At 35.3% G+C, this 10,879-nt stretch overlaps 1 protein-coding gene across 1 annotated transcript; it reads left to right on the top strand.

Moving 5' to 3' along the window:
- Positions 1 to 3,937: 3,937 nt before the first annotated feature.
- LOC116133145 (probable LRR receptor-like serine/threonine-protein kinase At1g34110) lies at positions 3,938 to 7,302 on the top strand. The gene is made up of 4 exons (XM_031418825.1): positions 3,938 to 4,545; positions 5,230 to 5,490; positions 5,581 to 6,459; positions 6,581 to 7,302. Exons 1-4 carry the CDS (start codon positions 4,089 to 4,091, stop codon positions 7,087 to 7,089), a joined length of 2,106 nt encoding a protein of 701 aa, XP_031274685.1. The 5' UTR covers positions 3,938 to 4,088; the 3' UTR covers positions 7,090 to 7,302.
- Positions 7,303 to 10,879: the final 3,577 nt, after the last annotated feature.

Below are 10,879 nucleotides of genomic sequence, written 5' to 3' on the forward strand. Positions count from 1 at the left end.
TGCAACTTAATTTCATGTATTTTATGTTTTAGGCCAAAACGTGCAGTTAGAGCAAATAATGAGCGGAATTGAGTTTCTGGACCCAGAAGCAAGCAAATCTTAGGATTCCGGGAAGTTCTGAAGCGGATTAGAAGCACTATGAAGCTTGTTCCTATTTGATTGTTGTCTATTGAGAGCCACCAAAGAATGAAAAATTCAAGGCAGGAAACAAGCGAAAAAGGCAGTCTGGATTTCATCATTGTTCAGAAAAGTTCGCCGCGGCGAAGTCTTTCTTCACCGCACGATAATCTCTCAGGGACAGAAAAAAGAATTGTAAAACCAACTAAACTTCTCGCAGCGAAGTCTGCAAAGTTTTCGCTTTTATAAAATATGAGTTTAAGTTTAGGCGAGGCTTAGGTTTTTTGGACCGACAGAAAGGGGGAACGTAGTCATTTTCGTGGGGGTTTGGACATTGTGGAGAAAGAAGAGAGATGAGGATTGCCACTCGTTGGATTCAGAAATAACGACGATTTGTTTTTTTTTATTCCAACATGTGGGAAGCTATTGGTTAAGTTTTAATTTTCGATGTATGGTATTTAGTATGAACTAAACGCACTTTAGGTTCGGGTTTGATGTAATGAGATTTTATGTTTAATCAAGAAAATGTGTTGCCTTTACATTTGATTGCATGGATGGTGATTTATCTGGTTTTATTGAATTACTGTTAGATTATGAGACTGAGAGGTGAATCATGTATTAGCTTCTTACGGTAATGCCATTGTTTATTGAACGCTTAGAGATAGTTTGAGAATCAATGAAATCAATTTGGGATCCATTTAGCTTAAGAACTTGGAACTATTACTAAATTTGGTTGGGCTGTGCGGAAGCTTTAATCGGAAAGAAGAGAACAACATAGCCTAAGAAGAGATGTTTTAACCAATTAGGGAATCCGATTTATAATCGTGAATGAGTTATAGAAATAAACATAATGTGAGTAGATTAAATTCATAAAATCATTGAGTCACAACCCTAACCGTTTGTTTATCGATATTTTCACTTGAATTAGTTTTCATTGTCTAATTTAGTTGTAAGTACGTAGTAACTTTTGTTGTAACTTAGATTGTTTTCTCGCAAATCCAAACATCTTTCGGTTTCTCCAACTGATAAACACGAGAAAATGCAGTGCTTAACAAAGCAATCTTTGGGGGAACAATACCTACTTATCACTTGTATATTTTTTGCGGACTAGTGCATTCCTACAATGCATGTTGTAGAATCAACGCATATTGTCTGAGTATGTTTATGATTGCTAGGACAGCTGAAGGTAATTGTGTTTCCTTGGACTTATCCATTTTGAGGTAAGTAAAGACTTACAAAAGTGTTTACTGAAATTTTTTATAAGATGATGGATGAATTACGACAAATTCAACTTCTAAGGTGATAATGTTGTAATATGTAATAAAAAGAAGATATCAAAAAAATTGAAAAGACTTAGTGGGTACAATATTCTTTTACTTTAAACTTTTTTTCTTTTCTCAAGATTTGGCAAAATGAAGGATTAAGCTAAAAATTAAACAAACCTTCCCCTTAAGACCAGGAAGAAAAAAGAAAAAGACAAAGAGATGAAAAATGATTATTAGCAAGGAAAGTGAATGATATATCGACGAGAGGATTGATAGATTGATACTTGGTCTTGTAAAAGTGGAACATGGAAATTTAGGGTCAAAGAGAAAGTTGTACACTCCTATTACAACTTTGCAAATAGTAACTTAGTTAAATACAATAACACCCTTCATTTCAAATTAAAGTTGTTTGAAAGAAATAAACGTCTTGATATAAATTTGGTCAAGACCATACATATTCATAAATGGATTAATTGTAATGGACTAAAGTATTATTTTATAATCTAGATCCAATGACGTATATGTATAGTCCTTGGATACTTTAAGTTAATTATTCTAGTTGGAAGTAGAATACTTTTGAATTTTGATAATACTTTTGAATTTTGATGATACTTTTTCTTTTTTGTTCCTTTTTCTTGACATTTTAAAAGATGTTTACTGAAAAGTCTGTTTAAATATTACAAACGCATTTAAAAATTTGCGGTTGCTTTCTTTATCTAAAACAATCTTTTGTTTTGGTACGTAGAATAAGAAAAGCACCATACTTTAATTTTTCACCGCAATCTTGTCGAGAATGGTGGGGAGATTTTGACAAAAAAGCTCTATCACATTTCAATGAAGTGACATCATTTTCTCTCTTTATACTATTATCTTTTCTCACCACTAGACGTCTTTGCCATTTAAATTAATTACGAGGCTGAGTAGTTGGCATCTTTTTAGGGATTGAAAATGATGTTCATAAGCTAGTAGCAACTATGGCGTTGGCTCCCCTGTTCAAATTGTATAGCGGGCTGCCTACTTTCCTGTGGATTTTTTTTTTTTTTCGCCCACTATAGTATTATTCCTATTTAAAATGTAGAGTTGGTACACTGATGGTGGTGTAGATTTTTTCCTCCAGTCTTTAGTAGTTTCAGGACAATTTATTAATCACAGCAATTTGATAGCACATTTTTCCTTAATATTGTTGTGAACCTTCAAATCCATGGCTTTATTTCATTCTTTTAGAGTTATTTCTATGGACATCAGGAAATCAGTCCTCATTTTTGAAGGGATTTTTAACTTTTTGGTTTCCGTCAAATACGGTTATTGGATTTTACTATATTTATGATCTTATATATACTGTTGCATATTCAAAATATATACATATACATAGAGCTGCATATTCATCATTGAATACAGGGAGAGACTAAAGAGAAGAGGAGGCGGCTTGTGGTTTGGAGAAGAATTAGGGATTTTTAAAATTACAAACATGTACCCGGTCCACCCGTTTACAAAATAGGTAGCTAGGGTTGGGTATGAGTCCAAAAAGAATAGACCTAATTATGTAAACCTATACCCTACATTATTTATTTGGGTACGGACTGACTCGTAAGTCCAAACCCATTTTATCAGGTCTATATATACACACAACTTGATGTAACACTATTTTCTTTTAATTGTCATACATACATCTTTATCAACTGTATTATTAATTGTTTTAAGTTTAACTTTTCCTTCATTTTGTTTACAATCTATTTGTATGGAGAAATAATTATTATTCTTGAAAAATATAATAATAAGGTGTCTTACAACCAACTGCCAAGTGCCCACAAGATCAACTATGACATATCCAATTTAATTTAACCTTGAAAAAGTTGTAAAAAAGAAAAAGAATCCACTTAAGAATGAAACTATATTTAATCATTCCCAAGGTGCTATCAAATGCAAGGTGATTTAAATTAGAGCTAAAGGGGATCGAAAGTTAATAATAAATATAATTTTTTTTTTTTCGCCATAGTAAAGTTAGATGTTTATGTGGATCCAAGAATCATTTCATAAAGATATGAAATATATTTTTTGCTTCCCTTAAAAAATAACAAGAAATATATATTTGTGTGAGGGAAAAAGATGGAGAAAGATAGTCAAAATCCCATGTGGGAAGCCATGATTAATGTGCCAATCAGTGGACGTTAGGTTTTGACTTTTTAATCTATAGGAGTATTTGTAATGTGTATATTAATAGTTTGAAAACATATATATATATATATATATATATATATATCAAAATATGTAAGGTTGTTGTATAAATTTGTAAGAAATAATTTGTATACGTAATGTTGCTAAATAAAAGAAAAGCTAGGACCCAACCACTGGTTTCGTTTATAAATATGTTATAAATACTTTGTTGTTGAACTGTAGGAACTAGGAAGACTGTTATATGAATACTTTTATGGATTTGTGATTGGTTGGATGATATAAATCAGGAGGTTTGGTTTAAATGTGGGTCTAATGTGAATGTGCATAGGCTAGTCACCAAAAGTCGTTATTGGTTGTCCTCCAGTTTCAACTTTCACAATCAGGATTTCTCCCTTCTCTCCCCAATTCCACAACCTACTATAATTTTACTACACGGAGACATAATAAAAAAAAATAAAAATAAAAATAAAAAATCTAATCAAATAGGTATGGCATCTTCAGTATCTGACTCTCTTCATTCCAGAACGCATCATGCCTAAGAAACAGAAATTAACAGACATGGGTAATTCTGGTTTTGTTTTATCTTTCCTTGTCTCGTTTACGTTCTCTCTTTTACTCTCAGTTTGTGGAGACACAGAGCTGAGAGCTCTTTTAGAGGTAAAAGCGTCTTTGGACCCAGAAAACAAGCTGTTGAAGTCATGGACAGAGAATGGAGATCCATGTAGCGGTTCATTTAAGGGAATAGGATGCAACGAGCATAGGGAAGTGGCAAACATTTCGTTACAGGGAAAGGGTTTAAGTGGCAAGTTATCGCCTGCTTTTTCAAGTCTCAAGTCTTTGTCTGGTCTGTACTTGCATTACAATAATTTGTCTGGAGAGATACCGAAAGAGATTGCCAACCTCACTCACTTAACTGATTTGTATCTGGATGTCAATGATTTATCTGGGAGTATTCCTCCTGAGATTGGGCACATGACCAACTTGCAAGGTTAGTTGATAATAATATTGCTTTTCAACAAATCATTCTTTTTGTTGGTATTTTCTGTATAGATATGAACTGTTACTTGTGCATTAAGTTTAATTTCTTTTCATCTGAAGAGAATTATTTGTGTGGCACAACTATATAAGTCAATGGAGTAAAGAAACTCATGGGGGCTTAGTCGCTTGTGCCAGGCCTGTGGTTTGCTCCCACAAGGCTGGAGTTCAAGCCCCCTTATGGGCACATGAATGATCAAAGACCATTGTTTTCCACCTCCCAAAGATTGTAAGGTTCAGTGGGGGCTCCAGTTTCGAAGCCGAACTTGCGAAAAAATGCCAGGGGATTTTTGGATTTTGAAAAAAAAAAAAAAAATGGAGTAGAGAAAAACTTTTAACTCTCTCTCTCCGCTTGTAAATGTTTTTGATTTCCTGTTTTGGGGATTAATATAATAGGATCAAAGTTAATTTTAGGTTCTGCTGGTCATCATTTGTTTCAAAGCCTAGTTGATAACTCTAGTAGGCAAATGTGATGTTTATGGCTAACAAATATAGTACTTTGTTAGTTTCAGGGCGTAATTTAAATAGACTAGGTAAAATTTGAGTAACATTTCATTGTGGGCCATGAATCTATAGTTCTCTGTTGAAATGATGAAGATATCAAAAATTCAACTTAATGGGATTTCGTGTATTGTAGTTTTACAGCTATGTTGTAACCAGCTGACAGGGAATTTGCCTGCCCAAATACGGTCCTTGAAGAGCCTAAGTGTTCTTACATTGCAGCATAACAGATTAACTGGTGAAATTCCTACAAGTCTGGGGAACTTGGGGATGTTAAGCAGGCTTGATTTGGGCTTCAATAGCTTCTTTGGTCCAATTCCTCGAGGCTTAGCACTTAATCCACGATTGGAAGTGCTAGATGTCCAAAACAATACTCTTACTGGGATTGTCCCTCCTGGTAAGTTTGTTTCTACCATTCTTGCTTATTGGTTGGAAAATTCCTTTTATGATCTCGACTTATTTTAGTTCTTGATAACTGGAAATGAAGGTTTAAAGAGATTAAATGGAAGATTCCAGTGTCAAAACAACCCCGGTTTGTGTGGAGTTGGGTTTGTTTCATTGAGAGTTTGCACTGCTTTTGATAATATGAACATCAACCAGGTTGAGCCCTTCGGATCACATGCAAACAATACAGCTTCCATCGACATCCCTGAGTCTACAAATTACCAGGCACAATGCAATCAAACACATTGCTTAAGATCATCAAAATTACCAAAAGTTTTTATTGTTGCTGGGGTTGTTACAATCACTTTCACATTAGCAGTTACCGGATTTCTGACCCTTTTTCGCTACCGTAGGCAAAAACAAAAGATTGGGAATACGAAAGAGTCTTCTGAAGGTAGACTTAGCACAGATCTGGCTAAGGAGTTGAATGGGAATGGTGCCTCTCCACTTGTGAGTCTTGAATATATTCATGGATGGGACCCCTTGGGTCATGGTCTGCATGGCAGTGGATTCTACCAAGAGCAACTAAATAACTTTAGGTTCAACCTGGAAGAGGTTGAATACGCAACCCAGTGCTTTTCTGAGGTGAACTTATTGGGAAGGAGCAACTTTTCATGTGTTTATAAAGGAATTCTAAGAGGAGGTAGTGTTGTAGCTATTAGAAGCATTAGTGTGACCAGCTGTAAATCTGAGGAGGCTGAATTTGTAAAGGGGTTGAACTTATTGAATTCAATAAGACATGAAAATATTGTTAGGCTGCGAGGCTTTTGTTGCTCAAGGGGCAGAGGAGAATGTTTTCTCATCTATGATTTTATCCCCAAGGGAAAGCTCTCTAGATATCTTGATGTGGATGTTGAAACTGGAAACACTTATGCACTTGACTGGTCCACAAGAGTTTCCATTATCCTTGGCATAGCAAAAGGTCTGTTTGCTTTATTATCATTCACCATACTCTTCAACTGCTACTAGACAGTGTGCATGATGAAGAAATCTTTTAACAACAGTCTGTTTCAATTGATCTCATTATATTTCTTTCCAATCAGGTATTGCATATTTACATGGCAGTGAATTGAACAAGCCTGCCATAGTTCACCGGAACATATCTGTTGAGAAGATTCTCCTTGACCAGCAGTTCAACCCATTGATTGCAGACTGCAGCCTTCATAAACTTCTTGCAGATGACATTGTCTTTTTAGCTCTTAAAACTAGTGCTGCGATGGGATACCTAGCTCCAGAGTATGTTACCACAGGCCATTTTACTGAAAAGAGTGACGTATTTGCATTTGGAGTGATCATCCTCCAAATTCTCTCCAGTAGACTACTGCTCAGCAGCTCTATGCGAGTGGCAGCCGAATCAGGTATATTTGAAAATTTCATCGATAAGAATCTGAAGGGTAATTTTTCAGAGTCAGAGGCAGCTATGTTGGGGAAAATTGCACTGGCTTGCACCCAGGAGCTTCCTGAAAACAGACCTAGCATGGAAGCGGTAGTTGAGGAGTTAACAATTGGAACCGCAGCACCAGTGATGGCCACATTTTTATTCCGCTGTTGATGCATCAGGGAGATGGACCTCACTGAAAGGAGGAGCTCTTGCTAATTGTTTTTCTTTATATCTAGAGCCCACAATGGTTCTAAGGCTTACTGTGAGCTTTAAAAGTTGTTGACTTCTTGTAAATTGAGTTGCTCCACTGAAAATTCGTGGCGGATAAAGTCCTCTTGTGTAGTATTTATTAAATGTAATAACTTTACCTCTGACTTGGTGAAATGCTGGCTAAACATCATGAAGTAAAAGCTGGAGGAAAAGAAAGCTTTATATCTTTTAGATTTTGTTTCATCTCTTAAAGGTGTTTCTCATGTCAGTATAACTTTTGACAGACAAACCATTCAAAATTAAACTCGCTATAGTTTATTTTGAAACATAATCTATAGTAGACCATCTAGGTAACGGCTAAGGAACTAGACCATGTATTTTGAAATGAAACAGAAATGCTCCACCTTCCTGTCCGCTTAGCTACTAATTTCAGCCAACACTTAAATTCTGTTCAAGAAAAACACTATAGCAATTTGCTTCCTGATGGAAAAAATTTGGAGTCTCACAGGAGACATCCTAGGAAGACGCAACTTCAAGGATTAAGCAGAGTCCTACTTTTCTCAACTTTGAATCATCAATTCCAGCTAAAAAGAAGTTTTGATTCATACTAAAAGTAATCGACTGAAGAAACTGAAATTTCTTCTTGGAACTCAACCCACTGCAGACTAAGGGTTATATCAGTTGAATTATTGATATATTTATTGGTTTCTGGCTGTAATTTATCCATGTATCAGAATAACTATGATAGACTTATAATTTTATATTTTTATTATCCTTGCATTTAATTTATTTGGCATGTTTAATATCTTATGGTGCCTATTTGTGATGATTTTTTATGTATAGGGCATTTGCGGTTAGGAGTTAGTAAAATATACCGAAAATCAGAAATTTTCAGCATTTTTACTTTTGGATGTTTTGGGCTATTTACAGATTTTCGAGGACTTAAGAGTTACATTTTCGTTTTTGGACCAGCTATGAAGTTAAAGTAGACATCTTAAGCTTTCCAAGTTGGGGTGGCACGTCCACAGATGACTTTGTTTGGGCCTCCAATTGTTGGTGTATAATCAGAGCTGAAAATTGAAATCGAATCCTAATTGGAGTAGGATTTCTGTCTGACCACAGGAGCTTTAAAAGGGCATAACTGGGGTTTCAGAACTCAAATAAGATGATTCAAAAGCCCAAATTGAAGTACACATCCTGACCTACAATTCTTATGTAGGGGCCGAAGTCCAGAAAGCTCTTTGTCCTGTCCAAAACTGGCCTGGAAGTTACAACTTTAGCCCAGAAGCTTTAATCCTTAGTTGATTTGGATTATTTTTGTATGGCTCGTATAAAGACTTGATCCAACTTCAAGAGGAAGTTCAATACAAGTATGAAGAGCTGAAAATTTGTGTGTATGAGTTGAAATTTCATTTGTACAAATTAAGGGCGGGTTTGAAGAGAGAGAAAGAAGTGTTTTCATAAAAGGGGTTGGTTATTTGCCTTAATTTTAGGGTTGGCTTTTAAAATGGAAGTTTTGATACGTTTCTTTGGGGAAGATAGAAAACAGAACTTTTAGGCGGCTAGGGTTTTAGAGTTGGAGACAGAACGAAATTTGATTTTTCCTTTTCTTTGTGCCTTTCATCTCATCATGCCAGGCTAAATTATTTTGTTCAATTCAAGGAAATACCAATCTGGTTAGCATAATTGTAAGACTTTGTTCTTAATTTTAGTTATTCTTATATTCGTATATCTGTGTTTCTTTGTTTAATTATTATGGTTGCATAATTTAATTGATTAAAGAGGCCTGTTAATTGATTGATTGTGCGATTGATTGCTAAACTGAATTTACAATCCGTAATTGTTATAATATTCAGTTAGAGTAGTAATTAAGTAAAACAATTGTGATCCAAGCTTTTGTTGATTGTTTAAAAGAAACATGAAATGAGTTAAATAATTTGACGCTGGTTCGATTGTTACTCATCTTTAACTACTTTCCTAATTCGTAATGCTATCAGTAAATTCATAAGGATTACGTAATACCAAGTGGTTTATTGAAAATAATTAATTTGTGTGCTGGGCTCAGATTAATGAATGTAGACAAGATAAAGATTGTCTGGTTTCTTGATAATCTTTGGTTAAATATTCAATTAAAGAGTAATATATATTAGAAGTCAGTGATCAATTTGCAACCGTGAGTAATTGTCCTTGAGTCGAAATCTTTTTATTTATTTATTAAATTCTCTTTACTTATTCATGTTGGTAGTAATTCAATAATGCTACGGACACCGAAAAAACTGCACCGAAATCGTGTACCGGCCTACGTGTAACACACCTCTCATTTTTTTTACAATTTTTTTCTAGTAAACGGCCGTCCATCAAATTTGGACGGCCATTCACTCACATGGACGCCCGTCCATATTATATGGACAGACGTCCATATACAAGGGACGGGCGTCCCCATTTAAAGGATGCCCGTCCATAAATAAATTATAAAAATAAAAAAAAAAAAAAACTTTGGGGACAGCCATCCATAAATTATGGACGACCGTCCCTTACATTTGGACGGGCGTCCATACTTTAAAAAAAAAAAAAAAATATTTGGACGGAAATGGACGCCCGTCCATTATTTTAGTCTTCCATGAAAGTAGTCTTTCACTTCTTTTTCCATGAATATTTGTTGAACTGTACTATACTGGCAATGTGTTTGAAAGTCTAAGTCAATGTGTTTGAAATTCTAACCTGTTAAATCAAAATGGATGCAATAAAGTTTCCATGGAGGCAAGTGAAGAAGGTGCAGAACTTCGCCCATCTACTTCTTCGTCTTCATTCACTGTGTTTTTTTCGGGGAGGCAAGAGTTTAAGATTTTCGGGGAAGTCAACAGCGATGAAGAGAATAAGGATAAGCTACAGAACTTCAACCAGGATGCAAACGTACTATACTGGCCGGAGGACGTCAAAAAGTTGGCTGATGATGTGCAGGAGATACTGCATGAGATTGCTATCACTGGAAAGATTTCACAAAAACGTAAGTAATGGACGAGCGTCCATTCCTTACGGACGCCCGTCCCATCCAAAGTTTTTCTTTAATTTGTAGAAACTAAAATAATGGACTGGCGTCCATTTCCGTCCAAACATTTTTTTTTTTTTTTTAAAGTATGGACGGGCGTCCAAACGTAAGGGATGGCCATCCATAATTTATGGACGGCCGTCCCCAAAGTTTTTTTTTTTTTTATTTTCATAATTTATTTATGGACGTGCGTCCTTTAAATAGGACGTCCGTCCCTTGTATATGGACGCCCGTCCATATAATATGGATAGGCGTTCATGTGAGTGAATGGCCGTCCAAATTTGATGGACGGCTGTTCATTAGAAAAAAATTGTAAAAAAAATGAGAGGCGTGTTACACGTAGGCCGGTACACGATTTCGGTGTAATTTTTTCGGTGTCCGTAGCATTATTGGGTAGTAATTAATTTTAGAAGTAAAATTTCCCGCTTTTTATTTCATTAATTCGTTGTGATATTAAGTTGGATAATCTGATTAGCTAGTCCCTATGAATCGACTTGTATTTACTATGATTACAAGCTGTGAGTAGAGTAATTTAATTTTTGGTTGCACTCGGCACGCATCAAACTACAACTCAATATCTCTCAGAAAATCCTCTTTTTATTTATTCATTTAAGCAGGCTACAAATTTTGAAGTGTGTAGTGTGATACTAGCACAGCCAGCGTTTGAACAGCAACATCTGCAGTATTGATACGGTTCGCAGA

The sequence above is a fragment of the Pistacia vera genome, unplaced genomic scaffold, assembly GCF_008641045.1.
Source record: "Pistacia vera cultivar Batoury unplaced genomic scaffold, PisVer_v2 Contig265, whole genome shotgun sequence".
Lineage (NCBI taxonomy): Eukaryota > Viridiplantae > Streptophyta > Magnoliopsida > Sapindales > Anacardiaceae > Pistacia > Pistacia vera.

Bases quoted from the DNA above. Each gene is read 5' to 3' on its own strand.
- LOC116133145 (XM_031418825.1), top strand. From the start codon at position 4,089: ATGCCTAAGAAACAGAAATTAACAGACATGGGTAATTCTGGTTTTGTT. The intron at 4,546-5,229 runs GTTAGTTGATAA...CGTGTATTGTAG, and splicing joins GCACATGACCAACTTGCAAG to TTTTACAGCTATGTTGTAAC. The intron at 6,460-6,580 runs GTCTGTTTGCTT...CTTTCCAATCAG, and splicing joins TATCCTTGGCATAGCAAAAG to GTATTGCATATTTACATGGC.